Source organism: Chionomys nivalis, chromosome 22 (genome assembly GCF_950005125.1).
Source record: "Chionomys nivalis chromosome 22, mChiNiv1.1, whole genome shotgun sequence".
NCBI lineage: Eukaryota > Metazoa > Chordata > Mammalia > Rodentia > Cricetidae > Chionomys > Chionomys nivalis.
The window spans coordinates 22,103,008-22,123,608 of NC_080107.1; the positions used below are offsets into that span (position 1 = coordinate 22,103,008).

The 20,601-nt window shown below is 41.4% G+C and overlaps 1 protein-coding gene across 1 annotated transcript in view; it reads left to right on the forward strand.

Annotated features, from left to right (window-relative positions):
* Ccdc148 (coiled-coil domain containing 148) overlaps nt 1–20,601 on the forward strand; it is a 230,044-nt gene that overhangs the window by 136,129 nt on the left and 73,314 nt on the right. Inside the window, exon 10 of the mRNA XM_057755389.1 lies at nt 12,381–12,521. Within this exon, the coding sequence (XP_057611372.1) occupies nt 12,381–12,521 (141 nt within the window). The remainder of the gene's footprint in view (nt 1–12,380; nt 12,522–20,601) is intronic.

Genomic DNA, 20,601 nt, shown 5'->3' on the forward strand with positions numbered 1-20,601 from the left:
AATTTGATCTTATTTAATATATTTGAGATATGGTCTCTATAGCCTTGGAACTCACTGTATAGAATAGGCTGTCTTGGAACTCCCGGTTCCACCTGCTTCTGCCTCCCTAATTTTGTGATTAAAGGTATGTGCTATCATACCCGACTTTTAAAAAGGCAAGGAAACTTAAAGCCTCAATTTTGACTCATTTTGGGGAATGGCACCAAGGGCAAAATGATGGTCGTGTCCCTTTGGCTCTGGGATAGTTTACAGAGAAAGATATGCTGGAGCTGAGCGTGGTGAATAACTAGACTTTTACAAGAAGGGACGGGCAGGTGTGGCCCGTTTTTACCAACCCAGGAGAGCTGCTAACAGTGGCACGGCATGTGTGAAGAGCTGCATGCAGTTTGGCACGAGGAAAATCCAGGCTGCATGCAGTGGAAAGAAAGAAATGCTCACTGATGGATAACGAAGGATCTGGGATCTCTTGCAGAGTCTGGGCTCCATCTAATAAAGGACAGGTTGAAACTTGATAGCCTGAACACCGAGTGTTTTTTAATATTTGGCTATTAAGAATAAGTTAAAATTTGGCAAGTTCTACATAGAAATTCAACTGCTAAAATACTAGAATATCTGATTTTGAACACTTGATGTTTATCTTTGTTCTCACATGGCAACATCTGGCCAGGGTCAAAGGCACCCAGGTGCTTTTAGGTGGGGCATGTTTGATGTGCATCATCTTAGCCACTACTTATTATGTAATGCCTAGTTTCCTTCTTTTCCATTGGTGCACGTGAACCTGTGCAAAGGCTGGGGACAGGACAATAATCTCATAGTGATCTTATTTTTCCACTATGGAAGGATACAACATAAAACTGAAGAGGGGCGGGCCTGTTGGGAAGCAATCATTAGATGAACGTTTTCGTGAATGCTCTGCTTCTAGGTACAGGATTGGGGGCTGGATGTAAAAGGTACTAGAAGGGGGGCATCTAGGGTTGCTCTTGACTTGACCAACTGGGTGACCTGTGATGCCATCAACTTAGGTGATCAGGTTCTGAGAGAGGTACTGTGGTTCTTTTCTGAGCTTGTGGATTTTAGAACTCAGCTAGAGACTCAGTTGGATACATGAAGTTAATCCGAGGACTTGGGAACTTTGAGCTCATTTGTGGTACTGGAGAGCCCATGTGCTGAGTGAAAAGGAATGGAGAAAAAAGGTGCCCTGGAGATGCCAGAGGGTGCAGGGAGAATGTGGATCTAGCTATCTAATGGAGTTACACAGTTGATTTAAGTGCTGACATGTTTATTAGTTAGAATCATTTTCATGTGAATTTGGCAGACTACACTCTACTTTATAAACAAATGACAATACTATCCAGGATTCACATTCCTGACTATGTGACCTGTGAGATTGGAATAGAGGGTTACATGCATGAAAAAGCTAGAGGGCCACAGCTCACTAAACTCTTTGGAAAATACGAAGTTATTTTCAATGTTTCTCTAGCTGAGAATAATCATGAGTAAGCAGACGCCTGCAGTCGGGGCAGCCTTGAAAGACAAAATTCAAATTTCTAAATCTCTCAACCTAAGTGGCAATTAGAGTTCCACCATCATGCTTTATGTCTTCAGTTTAATACGGTTTTATGGATTAGGACAAAGTAGTCTCCTTGGCTGAACAGTATGGAATTTTCTGTGCGGGCTCATATCTATTCCTCTGAGAAGCATAAGCAGAGTGCTGGGGAAAGTTGGAAGAGGGCTGAAATGAGCTTCAGCGGAGTTGTCATTAACAAGGAAAATTGTCTAAATCGTGCACATAAAATGAATGGATTCCACATTGTTTAGTGTTTATCTCCTCAGAACATTCATTTTAGAGGTTTGCTATGACTTTATGGGGAAGAATAAGATTCCCCATTCCTATGGACATATTGTATTGTAATACCACCATAGGCTCCTGTTCCTTCTTAATGTCTTCTTGGACGGAATTCAATCCGGGGGGGGGGGGGGGGGAGTTTCACTTCTCACGCATGCTCAGGTAATGGATGTGTTACACCCCCTTTAGCATTTTTGGTGATAATCTGAGGGAGGCTTCTACGCACAATTATAATTGGCCCTGAGTTTTGTGTTTTATACTTCATCTTCCTCTTTTCTACCCTTCCCCTCTACCCCCCATTTGGAAGATACTGCCTTTTCCCCCATTGTACTCCGGCTGTGCTTTCTAGAAAAAGGCATTCAGACAGCACATGGATATCTAGTTTGAAATGTTTTTTACCGAGTAAGACAAGTTAAAGGGGCCCTACTGATAATGGAAGTTACTACTTTCTTTCACGATTTTCCCTAGCTAATCTTCCTGTGCTGTTTGACTTCTCTGCTTGGCCTCCTGCACAGGTGAGCTGTAATGAGCTTGTCAAGCAAAGCGTTTGCAAGTCCTGCTTTGATCCTTAGATCATCTTTTGTTGATTCTGTGGCTCTGGCTAGGAAGACGTGGGCTGAAAAAAAAAAGAATATTCCTGATGAAGGTGTTCTGTTAGGGTCTTTATAAGGTAGGGCATCCATAAACTAATCACTCTCCCGCACTCTAATTGCTTTAATTTCCGTTCTCGCCAGTGTCCTCCGTTTCACAGCTCCAAGATGGTCCTGCTCCCTACAAATTAGTCCTTCTGTGTTTACTGACCTATGAGAACTATCTTATTCCCATAATAACTGTAGTGGAAACCCAGACTGTTGAGGTGTATGTTTATGTCAACATAGACCTGTGAATTGAAAATCGTTTACTAATGCGGAATCACTCGGCATGCTATGGATATCTCCCCTCCCCCTCTAGGCATTTCAGTCCTCTAGTTACAAGAAAGGATTTTTAAACGGTGTCTTTTCAACTGCCCATTTCTCTTGTGTTAGTTAACTGAATGCCTTGCTAGGCAAATGTCCTAGGTATTTGTACTTCCTTTAACTGTAACAAAAGGAGAAACCTCAGGGCCAAAGAGTCACAGGGAGGTTATTTCTAGGGTTGGGTCGCTCTATCATGTAGCCATAATGCTGGAATTAAATTTAGGGCCGGGCAGAAAATGATCTTTTCTTGAGGCTGTCTTTAAGATGACATAGGTGTTTAAGAGTAAGTTTTACTGAGGTTCATTTTTCAGATTTAGCATGGTGGTTGTGGTGGTTTGGATTTTTCATCTTGAAACAAGCCAGGGTCTCCAGGGAAGAGGGGGAACGTCATTTGAAAATGCCACCATCAGCTTGCGCATAGGCAAACACGTGGGGGCATTTTCATGATCAGCCATTAATGTAGGGAGGGGCTCAGTCCCCTGCGACCGGGCCACACTTGGAAAGGTGATTTTAGAGGGTTAGAAGTAAACTGAATACGAAGAGGCAAGCAAGGTCGGCAGGAGTGCTCCTCTGTGGTTTTGCTATTCATTTCCGCCTTGGCCACCCACAGCGATGGACTGCTACCTGGAAGTGTAAGCTGATATCTTTCCTCTCCAAGTTGCTTTTGGTCATGGTCTTTGCCACAGCAATAGAAAACTACATAAATACTGTCTCCAGAATACAGGGAATGTATAATACGATGGTGACGTATGCATATGACGTCACTCATGAACAAGCTTAAAGTGCCTCCACTAAACATTTGTTTATGTTAGGAATTCTGATAATTTCTCAGGGAAATAGAGAACAAATGGGTGTCTCCTGTCCACCAAGGATATGACTTTACACATACATAGCATGAATGCAGATATGATACCAAGCACAGATGGAAGGTGTAGAACCCTTAAAGAAGGCCTACTTGAAGATTTCAGGTCATTGGTCATACTCTAGGCAGAATATGGCACTCATTCCATTTGCGTTCTTGTGGCCCCAAGATGAGCTGCTTGCTTGAACCATGCACTCCCTGCTCCATGACCTATGGCTTAACAAAGGAGCAAGGGGATCCAGTGAACATGGACTAAGACCTCAGACTGAGCAAAACAGTGTTTCTTCTAGGCTCATTATATGAACGACTTATAGTAACAGAAAGCTGATAAATAGGATCTTTAGAGTTTATAGAACATAAAGCAGTCTTAATGTGGGAACTATTGAACCAAGGAAGAGAGGGCATGAAAAGGAACAAAATACGGCCAAGTGTGTAGTTTGAAGATATTTTCTCTGGCCTTAGTAAGGAGGGAGAAGGAAGAATGGATTCAGGGATGTTCTCAGACGGTGAGGCTAGTGACTGCTGAGATGGTCAGGGAGCTCCGTCGGTGAGGCCAACAGATTGGTGTATTTGTAACTCCTATATTTTGGTCTCCTGCAAACGGATGGTATTGGTAAGTGCATTGCTATTACTCCACTTTAGATTGACCTGAAGTTCAAAATGGCTAAACACCGAGCTCCAGGGGACCCTTGAATAAGTCACAAAGGCACAAGACAAACTCTACTTTCTGACTTCAAATCCTCATTTCTCCAATCCGCGCTGTGCTTCAGGAACTGACATCAGAAGGGCTGTGCTCAAATGCTGTTGGCATGAAAGCTTTTTCTTTAGACCCTGACACCATCGCACCTTAGCCTTGAGAAGCATTATTGGGAGTTCCTAGGGTTTCCAGGCTCAAATTCTGACCATGACCCATGGCGAGAAGAATATTGCACCACAAAATAAACACACACAACAATTTTCTTAGAAATACTACCACTTTGCTACTTGAGGCACACTGTTTTCTTCCGTTCCCACTTACACAAAAACTGCCTATTCACTACATTGATTTTATAATATAAATTAGAATGTTTCAAAAAACTGAACTAGTGCTTTTAAACTTTAGAAGAACTGGAAAGTGATTTTTTAAAAACTTACTGATTTCTCTTTAAGTTAAAAATAAGATTTTCATACCGTATATTCTGATCATCTCCCAGATCCTCCTCACCCCCTACCCATTCAACTCCACATCTTCTTGTTCTCTTTAGAAAGCAAACAGGCAAATAAAATGAGAAAACAAACCAGAATAAAAACCAACAAACAGAAAACAAAGCACAGACATGAGAAACACACACACAACCCATAAAAATACAAAGAAATTACAATATACAACCAGTATAGACCGGTAAGTTAAAAAAAACCAACACACATGCCCAAACAAAGAAGCACATGCCCCAAAAAATCCATCCCATTGAGTTTGTTTTGTGTTGGCCACTGATGTCTGGGCATTGGGTCTGCCCTTAAGAACAGTTTATATATTCAGTGAGACTCCATTAGAGAATACTAATTTTTCCTTTGTGAACACTTGACATTTGGAAATAGCTCCTGGGCTAGGGATGGAGGTTCATGTGCAGTTCTCGCAGAGTTGTGACTTCCCTGCCTTGGCCCTGTGCATGCTGCCACATTCTGAGTTCATATGTGCATCAAGTCCTGTTGGGTCCAGAAGACACTGCTTCTTTGGTGTCCTCCATCTTCTCTGGCCTCTTACGATCTTTCTGCCTCCTCTTCTGAATAGTTGCCCGAGCTGTGACAGGAGGGGTTTGATGACATCCCATTTAAGAGTGGGTGTTCCATGGTCTCTCACTCTCTGCACATTGTCCATTTGTGGGTCTGTGTTAGTCCTCACATTCTGCAGGAGGAAGCTTCTCTGATGGCCGAGCAAGACTATGATTGGTCAGGAGTCATGTTATTGCCACATTAGGAGTCATGTTATTGTCATGTTCCTTCAGCAGAACAGTTGATATTTGTTTTTCCCCTAGGTCTCAGGTTCGCATCCGACTGAGCAGTGCCAGGCATGGATTCCATCTCACTGAGTAGACCTTAAATCCAAGCAAAGAGATTGGTTACTCCCACAACTTTTATGCCAGTATTGCGCCAGTGTATCAGGCAATCAAGTCACCATTATAGATCAAAGGGGTTGTAGCTGGGTTGGTATTCTTCTGGGAGCAAAGTACCTTCCAGTACCAAGAACACTAGTCAATAGGGATGAAGGCTCTAATTAGGCACCAATATGCCTTGTCCCTGTTCAATGAGATAAGCAGGTGTTGTCTTCTGCAACAGGGACTTAACAGTTTGTGGAGAGCACCAACTAGCCTTGATAATCACCCGAGTTGTTTATAAGTTTCCATGAGGTCCTTTGGCCAACAACTCGGATGCAACCCATTTCTGTAGGTCTCACTTGGTGGCAAAGTATATCTTGTTAGGGCTTTGTCTCCATTATTTGGTGATTCTATTTGTTTTTACACCCATCCCCACACGTTTCATGTGTGTCTGTGTCGGTGTGTGTGTGAAGCTTCTGTAGAGGGTTTTCACCTGATGTCTCAAATGGCTCTTGGGTGTTATCTATACCCCCCTGTATTCTTTTATTCTCTTTCCTTCTCCCTCCATTCAACACTTCCATCCCAGTGCACCTCCCCTCCCCCATTCCATCTGTAACTGGATTCCATTTCTCCTTTCTTGGGAGATTCTTCAACCCATCCCTAATCCCTTCCTCTATGCCTAACCTCTGGCTATACAGATTGTAGAATGCCTACAAAGTTTAAAAGCTAGTGTTCACATTGGAAAGTGATTTTCTAAGGCTTAGTGATCCATAGGCAAGTGAATTCCTGGTTCTAAATCACTGCATTAGACGGCTTGGCTTTTCAGTTCCATATATAAAATTCACTGGTAGTTTTGTAAATTTTGTTCTTTACAATCAGACAGAGTCCAGCTGTTGATTATTTTTTCTTATTGGAATTTAGTTTCTCTTTATAAAAGCCTTGTTTTATACTAAGGTAAGGTCATCCAGGGTACAATTGAGTCAAGTATTACATTTTGTTTGGAAAGTAATGGATATAGAGCAGCCCCGATAATAGAGTGCACAATCTCTGAGAGTCTGAAAAAGACTAATAAAAGCCCCGGAAAATGGAAAGCACTTATCAAAGAGGGGTGATAAAAATGCACTTATGAAATTACCCAAGAACCCAAAGAATAATTGTGAAGGAAAGAGGAAAAGCCAAGTGGAGAATAGAAAGCCTTAATAACATTCACACAATCACAGGGGCTATTTGAGTGACGTTGAACAGAAATGGGGCACAGAAGATAGAAAAGTCTAGGTCTGTAGTCCTGAAAAACGGAACATTTGGGAAAAAAATTTAAATGGAGCTCAAACTGTTAAAAGTTTAATAAAATGAAAATTCGACATCTATTCAGTCAAACTGAATTTGGAAACTTTCAGGACTATGGAGGGAGAAGAGAAAGGATTTCCTTGCTTGTTTTTACACATGGACCCTAACCTTTGAAGGAATATAAAATGGCTTTTGGAAGTCCTGACAAAGTTTCTTGGTATTCTTTCAATCATGCAAGCACTGGTTAACTCCAGGAAGCACAAACATAGGGCTTGGAAAACTCTAAGGTCCCGCCACAGTAGAGCATGAGGTATGGAACGTTCTCCTCCTGTAGCCAATCCTGGGGAAGATACATGCATGTCACATCATCTGAGCAGATCTCAAAAGAACATGGTCAATGGGGCAACACTAAGTTTACTGAACACTTGCCATCTTCCCTCATGCCATGTTAAATTCTGGGCAACTTAACACAAATTTACACCAGCTCTTAAGAAATTGGGAGCCCATTCGAAGATTTGACCCATGTTGTATAGAACGGTGACAAGATGCCAAGGACATAGAAGGATCATCTGGTCTAGAGATGTTGACTTAGAGCCTTCCAGGAGAGAATGAGTCCAAGCTTTGACTTAAGTAGGGCAAGGAAGAGGTAGGCAGACAAGGGTGAAGGGCAGGCTTGAGAATTTTAGGATTATATCCCATCATAGAATGCCTTAAAAAGCATAGCATAGGCTAAGCATAACATAAGCCTCAGTTTTTAATATTATTGTCAGTTATGTCCTGGTCAGTTAGGACATTTTTTATTTCTCCCTGAAAATATAGCTTTCTTATGCTTCCATAAGTGGGGCTGATGTAACGTTAATGTTTAATTATCTGTAGTTGTTTAGAAGGCCTATAAAATACTGATGTTTCTCTTGCTATTTGTTATGCTTGCAAATTAAACTGCAGAGTCTGTTCATATGTTGTGAACTTTCTATATAAGTTAACGGTGAAATAGAATCAGAAGAGCAGAAACTGTTGAGGTCTTTCCTTTAATATATGAGAACATTGAGAAGCATTTGTTCAGAATAGAATATTGCTGGTTAGTTGCAGAGAGGAGACAGAAACGTCTGTGTTCAATATTTGTTTTCTTTTTACAGCGTTGACAGAGCGGATGTGTTTTCTGAAGCCCGCAGCTTTGATGTAAAAAGGTGTTAACACTGTTACCTTGACGCTAATTCCAGTGATTGCCTTTGAAGTACTCAGGGCTTGATTTTTTAAAAAAAAAATTGTCATTGCATTTTTCCCTCTGAGAATGTGTGTACATATTAACTTCACTTTAACCATTCCTTTTACTTTATGGCAAGAGCAAGGAGTACATGCTAAGCACCCTCATTAAAAGTTCTAAAGTTATTTGTAGCAGATGAACACACTCTCGGTGCTGTTTTGTCCTCTTTTGGGCTAATGCCTCATTCAGAGATGGCACACACGGCAGGAATATTAAAGCATTAACTACAGACCTGGAAAAACATCCTAGGGTTAATAATGTGAATAGTACCTGGCTACCAGGAGGCAGTGCTCTTTCATGGTTATTACCGTCAGTTATGCTCGCATGCTCTGTTTAGAGCCGTGTAATTAGAGCCTTTAAAGTGAAATTGCCAGAATGTTCTTCCGAGCTTTTCTTCCTCTCACTCAGCATCACTCAGAAGGCTTCTGTTCTTTTAGCCTATTGTGTGGCTATTGATTCCCTTGCCCACCTGCCAGCTTTCTTATTAGCCCGCTCAGAAAAATCTAGCAACGGGTTGTCTTTCCACATCCAAATCTTTTTCTGAGGATCCACTGGGTAAGATCCCTGCCCCCACCACAAAGGTACCCTTTCCCACTGCTCTGCCTTATCCACTGTATGATTTGAAAAGCCCCGTTTGATGGTACCCATTGTTAGGGAGCCTGATTCTCATTGTCAAGATCACACAAGTTTGGCTTCTATAATCATGTCTTTGGGTACAATTATCATCAACAATGTCATGAATTACTGGCTTCGGGAACCACCAGAGGCCCCTGACTGTTGCAGCGATTCCAATGGAGGAGAAGCAGCTTGGGTTCTGAAGGCTCATGTCTTACTCTGGGTTCCCTGGCCCCGTTTTTTCTTCTTTCTCCTCTTGCTTATATGTTACCTGACATATAATTTGTGATTATTGAACTTGCCTGTAGTTTCACAATTTTGTGGTATAGTCTATCTGCAGCCTTCAAAAAAAAAAAATCCTTTATCTTTTCTCAAGAATGGAAGAGGGATTCTTTGTACTTAAAAATGCCTGAAAATGGCAACTTAGGCAAATTGTTGGGCAAACTGTTTAATTACATAGGTTATCATTAGGTACCCATCATGCACAAGTGCTCTGCCTGACAGTATGAGGAGGAGGCAAATGTACGAAATATGTTCTAAGTGGAAACAAGATGCTCAGCATATTAGTGAGTAGCGATGGCGTGGTGTATGAAATAAGAGACAGCGGTGCATGTGCTGGAGAGTGTTTTTTGAAAGCTGTGAGCCACGCTTTGGGCCCCAGATGAGTGATAAACCATCTTGTGAAACAGGGAAATCAAGGACATTCCAAGTATCTTTGTATCTTTCAATCCTTGAACTTAAAGATAAGAATGAGTTGGGGGCTTTAGAGATGGCTCAGTGGTTAAGAGTAATGACTACTCTCCTTCTAAAGGACCTGCGTTCAATTCCCAGGACTTACATGGCTTCTTATAATTGTAGCTCCAGCTTCAGGAGATCTAATACTCTGTTCTGGCTGCTGTAGGCATCAGGCATGTGCATGGTACACAGATATACAGGCAAAATACTCATACAGATTAAATAAAATAATTCTTGAAATTTGAAGAATTGATGTTAACATACCATTGACAACAGTACCAGTAAGGATGGCTGTTAAAGGCAGAGTTAAGGAAGAAGCTCGCTTAGGGAGTACATACAAGCAAGATTAATGTGGGGTTGTGAGTGAGAGTCAACTTAATCAATTGACATTACCCTCGTGAACTTTCCAGTCTTGATCAATACACTTAGCCAAAAGATTGAGTTAACTAGACAATTACAACCAATCTCAGTGGTTCTGAAATTGATTTATCATAAAGGAAATATCTAAGCATTAGTAAATACATATATAAATCAAATTATGTATGTAAATATAAAGTCATCGTGTTATACATAAGATTGTTGTGAAATGCAAAAACATTTTATTGTTGGGCTTACACAATGAAAATAACCCATACTCCGGAGAGACTTGTGGCCCCACTAACAGAAGCAGGTGTTTGAGAGACATGTACCCTGGGCTTGGTATGAAGCTTCGACAGCACCACAGGTCCCAAGTTTAACTTTGGAAGTCTGGATACTAGAAGCACTAGCAAATAGGAGTCTAAGAATTTAGAGCTGGTTTGCAGGTGGAAAGAGCTGCTAATGTAGATTTTGCAGTCAGTCTCCCCAAGGCAAGACTTCACAGAACAGGATTAAATCAAAGTAAGACTGGAGGAGAAAGATAGTATGGGGTTGAACCAGTAAGGGGCAGGGAGAGAGAGCCATGCAGTGTTGAAGGTGGGGGAGAGCTATGCCATGACATGCAAAGGAAAGAATCCTTTCTTTGCAGGATTGCCAACAGGTGGAGAAGAGACCAGACTCCTTCCTTCGAGTATTCAGGAGGGAAACTGTTGGCAACAGTTGTCAGGACAATTGATTTGGACTGAAGTTGCAGATAAAAGACTTAAAGGCACGGCACGCAGCAGGATCCAGGCACAAACAATGTGCTAATAACTTAGGTCCAAATAACTAAGCCACGCTGATTAGAGGTTGATGGGGTAGATACTGTAGATGCAAAGCCAGGAGGTGGTGTTTTCTTGCCTATTTTCATAGACATGGCAAAATACTTTTAGAAAAAATTTAAGTTTATAAAATATTTGAGTGAAATGATTTAGAGGCACTTTACTCATATTTGGGTGACATTTTTCCATTTTTAATTTTGTATGTTATTAATGAATGATGCTTGAATCACTTACTTGCAAAATTAGTGTACTATCTTTAGTAAGAATTTTGCACACTTGTGTATTTTTCCTATGTTGTCAGGTAGATATGTAGAAGGGCCAGAAAAAAGTTATTTTCTCTTTAGTCTCACTTGTTTTGTTTTTAAAACATGTTTATAAAAAAATGTCCCCAGCTTAGGATATACTAATTTAGAATTAGAAAGGCTAGAATAACTTTAATATTTCAAAATAATGTTGAGAGGCTCTATTATGTGGGCAACTCCTTCCACAAGTGTCTCTTTGCATGGATACACTTTATGCTGATGAGATCATACTATAAATATGGTTTTACATTGTGTCTTGCATCTAAAATATTGTAGACATTCTCAAATACAGAAATTTAGCATCTTTTCTCAACCATGGGTATTGTATGAATTTACCAAAATTGATTTAAGCCAATGTCTATTGCTGGGCCTTTAGACTTTTCTCAAATTGTCTGTTTTAAACTACACTGCAGAGAGCTGTGTATATTTCTGTGCACTTGTCTAGTTGATGGTTGTATTGTTTGATTTCTGTTGCTGGGATGAAACACCATCAAAAACACAGGGAGGAAAGTGTTTCAGTTTACAGCTTATAGTTCATCCTGAAGGGAAGTCAGGTCAGAACCTCGAGCAGGAATGTGGAGGCAGGAACTGAAGCAGAGGCCATGGAGGCACGCTGTGTTATTAGTGTGCTTTCTATGGCTTTGCTCAGCCAGCTTCCTTAGAGAATCCATGACCACCTGCTCGGGGTGGGGGGTGCTGCTAATACTGAGCTGGCCCCTCCCACATCAATGTCCCACGAGTTTAGGCATTGTCTCAATTATGCTTCCCTCTGCCCAGCTGACTCCAGTTTGTGTCAGTTGATCAAACAGCAACAACAGCATCTGTTTCCATCAGTTGCTGGATGAAGCCTCTCTGACAAATGGGCTAGGAACCAATCTATGAGTGTAGCAGAAAATTGTTAGGCATCATTGCAGTGACCTCTTTTTTTCTCCAGACATGTTTGGTTCTTTTCTAGATCTCTGGGTCCCGGTGCTCCAGGTGGTTGTCAGGGACAGGCCTACTCTCCTGGCCTACAATTTTATGGAAATCACGGATTCTTTGCAGGAAAATCAAATTTTATGACCTCTTGAGTTCAGCTAAAGAGTGTCTGAGCTATTTTAAGCTGGTTTTCTATACTGACTTGTACACTTATATCCACAAATGCACATAAAATTTGTATTTACCTTTGGCAAAACCTGAGTCCTCCTCTACACAGAAACTTGTCCCATGTGGAATCATGGGATAGCAGTTATTGAAAGGAAGGGTCTCTGTGTGTTCCAGGTTTCTCAATGGCGAGCCCACCAGGAAGAGCTAGCGAGACTAGAAATGGAAATTTCTGTCAGAAGAAGAGAAAGGGAAGAGGAGAAAGAGAAACTGTGGAAAGAGAAGGAGTTGCTGCAGAGGGAGGAGACGAAGACAAAGGTAAAGCCCTCCTGTCTGCCTGAATGTGTGAATGGGTCTGCCGTTGCTTGAGCTTTGATATTCTCTAGACAGCCCAGGGGAATCTGTGAGAATCAAGAAAAGTCTTGCTTTATTGTACATGAGTGTCACAGATTTGTGACATGTTGCTGTGCACAAACACAGGTATCTGTGACTAAGTTCATTCTACATGGCGGGGGTAGAGGGGGAAAGAGGCAAAATTTGTGGCTATTCTTAAGTCTTGCACTAAGAAGGAATGTGGTAAAGCTTTTGATGCACTGGGAGAGCATTTTGGTTTATGGTGAGGTGGCAAATGACACTTTGAAATGTACTTGCTGGCAGAATACAATGTACCTAGGCTGTGTACAATTCGTGGAATGCCTAAAGGCTCTTACAAGTCTTCTCTTCTTGATTTACTATTTGTTTTTTTCACTTATGCAAGATTGTCATTTTTTGGAGCAATGCCTATGTCTAAATCTTAAAAATATCAAAATCTCATCCACAGCCCTAAAGGGTGCTGCTGCTCTACGGAAGATAGAGGTGCTGGAAGGCTGGTTTCATTATCTTGTTATTTAGACGTTTTGTCTGTTGCTACAATAAAATGTTCAGAATTCGAAGTACAGACGCTCTAGTTGAAAATGCTACCAGAGTTATCAAGCAACATTTTATGGAGCTTCTGACTCTGGAAATTATTCACAAACGGTGGCCATCTCGTGACCAGTGAAAGGAAATCAATTTGCTGGCAGAGCTCCACCTGTCTTGCTCTCACGAGGGCCCAGAAGTGCAGCTGGATTGACTTGATCCGCACGATGGAAAAAATGATTTTTGGAAAAAGATGCTCATAGTGCTGAGAATAACCGATTCACTCATGGTCATTGGTGGACTACCCGTGGTTCTTGTGACCATGGTTCACATTTTGGGCTGTGTGATCCATAAAGTCTGAAGCCCTTGCTTAGGTGGTTTTTTCTTCAAAGTTCAGTACTGGGGGATAAAGGAACTTTGAACTTTTAGTCTATAAACCAATTTTGCTTGATTCCTGACTCTTTACTCATCCTTGATCTTGACTTGTGCCGTGCCCTTTCAAGCAGCAGACTGAGGGAAGGGGGAAGCAGCATGGGTACAAAGCAACACACTGTGACCACTTGACAAAGTCAATTGCTCTGACATTTAATTCAAATTGAATTCTATTCACCTAAAGAAGTGAATTGGGTGATTTTATAAGGCTCACATGAAGATTTTTCAAATTACTAAATATTGATCATGTTTCAGGTAATGCAAGTGACCTATGTAATCTTTGTGGGGTAACATACCAACTTTTTACTATCATGAAAGTACAATGTCTGAAGTATATGTGCCTAGAGTTGTCTTCTTTCTAGGATGCTTTCATAGCATTTTGTTTCTCCAAGTGTGACCACAGAAAGCGCTGCACATCTAAGCATTAGTTACACTAAGTGTCATGTACAGGGCCTTAAATAAAGTTCTATTTTTTGCAGGCTTATAAAGTCATAGACAAATGAGTCAATTATTGATAATGGGAGGGAGCACATTTAATTGTGAAAATCAGATTCAAGTTGGGTAGTTGGCATGGACGCTACCATGGCAGGGCATTGCTCACTGTCTTTGTTGCCACTGCGTTAGATCTCTAGAAGGGAAAGAAAGGATTGTTAAAATGTGAGAAAGACTGAGTTTTCAGAAAGAGATGACACTTGACTTCAGAAACACCAAAGCAAGTGAGTAAACAAACAAAGAGTAATGGACATTTCGTCCATTGACAATTGGTGGCCAAGCTGATGGCAGGACTAGTAAAGCCTAAGGCAAGAAGTCACCATGGAGATAAAGGAGAACTTCAGATAAACACTAATGAGGTGCTTTTTCATTTATTTGTATTTCCATGGTTGCTTCCAAGACTAAATATATTCCTCATGTTTACTGGGAAGTTCTTTCATAGATTTCTTATTTGTATTATTTTTCTATTTATTAATCTATAAGCTGGGCTTATAGTTTTCTCATCTCTCCCATTTTAGAATGGTAGCCTTTACCTAGGAGCACGAAGGAAGGAGACGCTGAAAAGATGTCAAATGTCCACATGCCTAGTGCATTTGGGGCTCCAGCTGCATTCCGCTAAGCTGCCTGCAGGGTTTTACTCCATTGCCTTGCATGATGAGGGGCATATAGGAAATGCAAGACCAAGGATCTTGTGTTTCGGATGTTATGACATTTGATTGCAACTCTTAGAGATTGTATAGGACCCAAGGTATCTGGTTTCTTTTATTTTCTTCATATGTTTTTCCATTTGGGGAATTTTTTTAAATATAGAGATTAATATCTTAGGACCCATCATGTAGCAGTGGAAATTTTAATATGCTTTACATTGTTCCACATTTTCAAAGAGAAAGTGGAGCGTTACGAAGTTGAAATCATTGCCTGAGGCCTTAGTCAGCATCTTCCTCACTTGTTTCTGTCATCTTAGCTGTTAAAGCATTTCACATGTAGTCTATGATTTAATTTTTCCACCAGCACTATCGTACCGCACCATTCTGCAGCATTTCTTCCCGTCCCGGCTTGTGTTTTAAAGCAGCTCTGTATTAACAGTATAGAGTAGAACTGGTTTTTTTTTTAATTGGTGTTTTATATCCCGCAGTAGACACGGCTGCCGATTTCTCCATTTTCCTTAGTAGAGACCAGTTCATCCTGCAAAGGTTTCCTGTCTTGCCTGGCGTGCAGCTGTAGCTGCCACGCAGACAGCTGGGGCCTAACCAGAGCTTTCTCTAGGTGCTTCTAGGAGGGAAATGATTATGTTGTAGGATCAACATTTTCTATGATTTCTAACTTTGTATGGTTATTATAGTTTTTTGAATTCTACCAATCTGATAAATGTGAAAAGCACCTCATTAGTGTTTTAATTTGTATTTCCATGGTTGCTTCCAAGACTAAATAATCTTATGTTTACTGGGCAGTTTTCTCTTTTATAGATTTCTTATTTGTACTTCTTACTTTTCTATTTGTTTATTAATCTATAGCTAGGGCTTATAGTTACAGGATAGTACATCTTAACCAGCTATTGAACATGCAGGTAACTTTGTTCGTCTGGTCATTTGCCTTTTAATATTGCCTGAAGTGTCTACAGTTTCAGACATTTTAATGATTAAAGAACGAAGGTGTTTGTTTCCTTTATGAACTGTGCATTCATTTCTGAACGTAGACCTGGTAATGACCCCACTTCTGAAGACAGCTCTTGTTTTTGCCTCTGCTGAGGGTCATATACATTTTACTAGCTCAGAATCAGCTTCTGTGTTATCTTCTGGACCTAGGCCACCATGCTGTGAGCCAGTGTGAATGTCAGTTCTCGTGCATGACACCAGCTTAGTTTTCTGCAGTGACCCTGTTGATCCTCTGGGGCCCAGGCATAAGGAGTCCTTGAGCCACTTCCCAAGAGTGATCATCCTGTGAGAATTCTTACTCTGTGTCTGACCAAGTCCTGTGCTATCTGTTGCTCTCTGCTCCAGCTCCTAAGGAAGGGGAAAGGCCAGTTGGAAGCTACTCAGACCCTTCTTAGGGTCCTGGTCTTCCTCTGACTCCAGCTATGTCTCCTTGGTCTGACTTAGGAGTCGACCCTGGGACAGAGTGTTTGTGCGCGCGCGCGCACGTATGATTTTGCTCAGCATTTCTACAGATTTAAGGTTGAAGAGTGCCATCAACAGACATACTGATCAAAATTTCCAGTTACCTTTACTAGTTGAAAACTTACATTCTCTTTGTCCTATTTTATATGCTAAAAGCAAACTGTTTTCCCCAGAGCATTACAGCAGATTGGCAGATATTCTTCCCCAGGTGATAATTCTGCAGAAAATGTCCCCGATGGAGATGTGCTGCCCTTAGCCCGCGCTGTTTCCCCTCCATCCCCACCTGCAGTATCACCCTGACACTCTTTCCTCATAAAAAGGCAGAGGAGACAGAAGCTCTGCCATGTCTAAGACCTCACTGGAGGATGTCTTGACAAGATACCCTCTTCTTCCTAGCATTTCTTGCCTGTGATTTATCTTTCAGGGCTCCTTTGTTAAGATAGTGTTATTTTGTGTCTAGAGCTAAAGTTTACTCTTATAGGTAGCCCAACACCCTGGATTATGTTTTCTCCACGGTTTAAAGCTCCAATTGGATAGACTATTTCTACTTTTTGTGGTTTCATCTCAAGATTCAAGGAAGATTTTGATTAACCACAATCAGCTAAGTTGTTATCTGGTAGGTAATTTTCACAATTCTATGAATGAGCATAGGACTACTGTAAGAAACAAAATTGTTGTGCTAGATGGCCCTAGCTGACTGATCTGTAATATTAGGCTCTGCACCACCCTTTCATCGTATGTAACTCTTAGGATGGTGTGAAAATACCATAAAAATTGCTCTGTATTATAGGATTTTAGGAGGTTCATTGTTATGGGATGTCAACTGAAGGGTTCCACGATTCCAAGGCAAGAGTAGTTTCAGCCTTTCTCCAAGGAAGAAATTGTAATCAAGGTTCATATACTAGAGACTTAAATCCCAACGATGGGAGGAGAGTGACCACTGACCTAAATCGTCACGGCCAAATTAAAGGAAGTAGTTAATTAAAGCAAGCTTTTTCATTCATGCACAAAGGCTGCCTCCACCTACTGTGGGGTTTGAGTGGTCAGCATTAGATACAAGGAAGGAAGATTTTTATAGCTCAGGGGTACGGGGTTTCCACATGGGGGATTGGATGGGCAAAATTCTCGGGGTTACAGGAGCAGATAAGCATAACACGTTAGTCCTACACGGGGTCCGGAAACAAAAACACGGTTGCAAAGGTGGGCATGACAAGGTAGTCATAACAGCAGCCAGTCACAGGAAGGTCGTCATAAAACCTTTTGAAACAAAGGTAGGATTACAAGATGCTTACTAACATTTAATGCAAAGACATAATTGCCATTCCTGAAACAGTACAAAATAATTTGTAGTTTAGGTTACAAGCTGGGCACAGCCTAATCCTTGAGAAGCAGTTTTAATCATAAGCAGAAATGAACCTAGTTCGTCTTTACTATAAAGATGACTTTTAAGCCTAAGATGGAGGCAGGCTGGTTCTTCAGTATGACTTCCCTGGTGTAGTGTTTTGCAGTTCTCTGAAAACTTTTAGCCAACTCTTAACACAGCACTACAAGCATTACTAGAGAAATCAGGATGCCACCAGTTGGTATAAAGCCTTCAGTTTTACCTCAGATATTTTAGGAAGCTACCATTTTGTGAATTCTCAGGTCCATGTGGCATCAATTCAGGAAATGCCCAAAGTCACAGCTTCAGTGGGACGCTGGCACGCAAATGTTCTGGCTCATACCCAGATTGCATGCCCCCTGCAGACATCTGTGGGGAGGAGCCCGTGAAAAACCAAAGGGCACAGGCTGTCAAGCAATGGCAGTGAAAAGGCAGTGCAGGTTAGATGGTCTGGGATGCTCAGAAGATTCCAGAAGCTGCATTCTCCCGAGAGAATTTATAGTTCATGTCAAAGCTGGTCTCCCAGTGTGGGAACTTGTGGATCCATATGAAAGAAAAATTTTATAAAAACTTTGAAGTCTGCTTTGTGGTACCATATAACTTGATAATGTTCTATCAAGTTTTTAGATACTGACCTAAAAAGCTGGGGGTAGAGAAGGAAAGGTAGACACAGAATGTTGATAAAACTTAAGATCTTCAGATGTAAACCCAACTTCTTTTGAACCATGAGGATCGAGAGGAGCCAGCAAGTATATCTGACCAAGCTGACTTGAAAGATGTCCCCTGAGATTTCCTCCCTAACAGGCTACATTGCCCTTCCTCACCAGAAGTGGAAATATCATGGAGTTTCTGCCCATGCTTAGCTTAGGATGAGACACCACAGATGACTGTAAAGCAGCGACATTATCAGAATGACCCAATCACAGGAACCCTTTAAAGAGGCTGCTTGCCCAGGATGGCTAGAGAGTTGAAGGACAAGAAGGGCACAACCTGCCACTGATGGCCCGAAGACTGAGGGAGTCATCAGGCAGAGAGCATGGGTAGCCTTGCAGAACTGACCCAGTGAAGCAATGCAAAGCTCTAAGTCACAGTCCTGTGATCATAAGGAACAATTCTGTCAAAAATCATGAGATTGGAAGCAAATTTTTCTCCAGATAATTCAGTTTTGCCCAAACCTTGGATTTCAGAATTATAACTTCAAAAGCACAGAGTCCAGCTACACTGTGCAGAACTTCTGAATTACAGAATTCTGAGCTAATAAAAGTCTTGTTTTATACTGCCAAATCTGTGGTAATTTTTATACAATAATTAAAGAGACAAAACCCTGAAGTGGGTGTTAGAATCTAGAACACCAAACATGGAGAAGGGGTTTGGAACTGGAAGTGAGGAAAAGCCAGAAGAATTTCGAGGCTATCATTTGGAGATTAATATAAAAAAAGACTAGCAAATGTGAGCAGTATTGGAAACAGAAGAGGCCGGTTACCATCAGGAGGTGCTAGAGTTTGGGGACACTATGAAGTACAGAGAAGGAATTCCTGAGTAATGAGATTCACAGATCTGAGAATTTCCCCAGAAGGTGATGGCCTGGATTCTTTTTGCGGCTTATAGCTAAATGGAGGAGATAGATTTTTGAAGAGCTGTTTAACATAAAGGCAGCAGACTTGATGGCTAGAAAAATTCAACCAGTTAAGAGACTCCTCTTGATGGACAATGTAGATAGTGGACTAGATCTATGATTATATAATCCTTTATTGAAGCCTTCAAGGAACAAGAGATCTTCATTTAGAAGTCCTACCCTTGGATCTTTTGAAACAAGACTTGGGAAGTGGGGTGTTGTCTCTTAGCCCCCTCCAAAGACCAAAGCTATGAGAGGATTATCTAAGACAGTGTGTGTGACGTTTGTCTAATACTTGAGAATCCTATGAAACAGGGGGTTTCAATGCCTGGAATACAGCAGCATGGAAGGAGGCTACCATATGCCCAGAATTCTACCAGGAAGAAGCAGAATGACAGTGTCCCAGCTGTCACCCTGTGCTACCAATTCATAAGGGGTGGGGAGGACTCCGAGTGTGGAGTCCTGAGCACGGAGGGCTGAATTAGTGGAGGTACTGGAGGCTAAGGTTGGCACCTATAGGCACACAGCATTCCAGGTACTTCCTTTCTGGCTCAGACTTCCATCCAGGCTCAGGAGGAGCTAAGATTCCTTATATCTCCCTGTATGAGGACAGGCTAGAAAGGGGACTGCAGATAGGAAAGAAAAATGTGCTTCCTGAGGACAAGTGGCATTTTGAGATTAAGCTGTACTTGCGTCTCGTTTGACCTTGAACCTTTGGTAGGGTGGGGAATGGGTTTCAGCTACCTGAGGGCTACAAGATGAGCATTCTCTAACTAGACTTTGTATTAGTCTGCTATCCCAAGGCAGGCCCATGGCTCTGAAATAGAATTTAAGGAGGCAGAGTAGTCCAAAGACGCTTTTGTTTTCATCATGTATTGGCTATAACTTTATGGCAACCTCATTGACAAAGGAACCCAAACGAATGCAGATTCAAAGATACTGAAGTGGATCTAAAGAGATTCAGTTCCAAAGAAAGCTAGAGATGAGCCACTGTGGAAAGAGAAAGCAGCAAACTGCAAACTGGGTAGCAAGCGTGAAGGGCCCCAGACTCAATGAGCCTGTTAGAAGTGGGGCATGGCTCCAAGCACATTGAACGCATAGGTTTGTTTGTTCTTCACTCAGATCTAATCAAAGTTCAGGTGTCACTTGCTAATTGTGTGACCATGGGAAAATTGTCTATCTCCCGAGTTTCAGCATGTGTCTACTTGCATAATATTGGAAAAATTGAGACAAAACATGGAAAACAGCTACACACGACTGGAACCCAGAAAGAGCTCTATGAATAATATGGTTATTACCGATATTAATACTGTTGTAGCAGACTGGTAGAACAGAAGGTAGCTAGAAACCATACCATGGAATCAAATCGGACATTTTAAATAGCAATCAGCTAATCATAACTAGAGGAAATAGTATTAAGCCAGATTCAAAAACCAGAGTTCAAATGGCAATGGGTTCTTGATC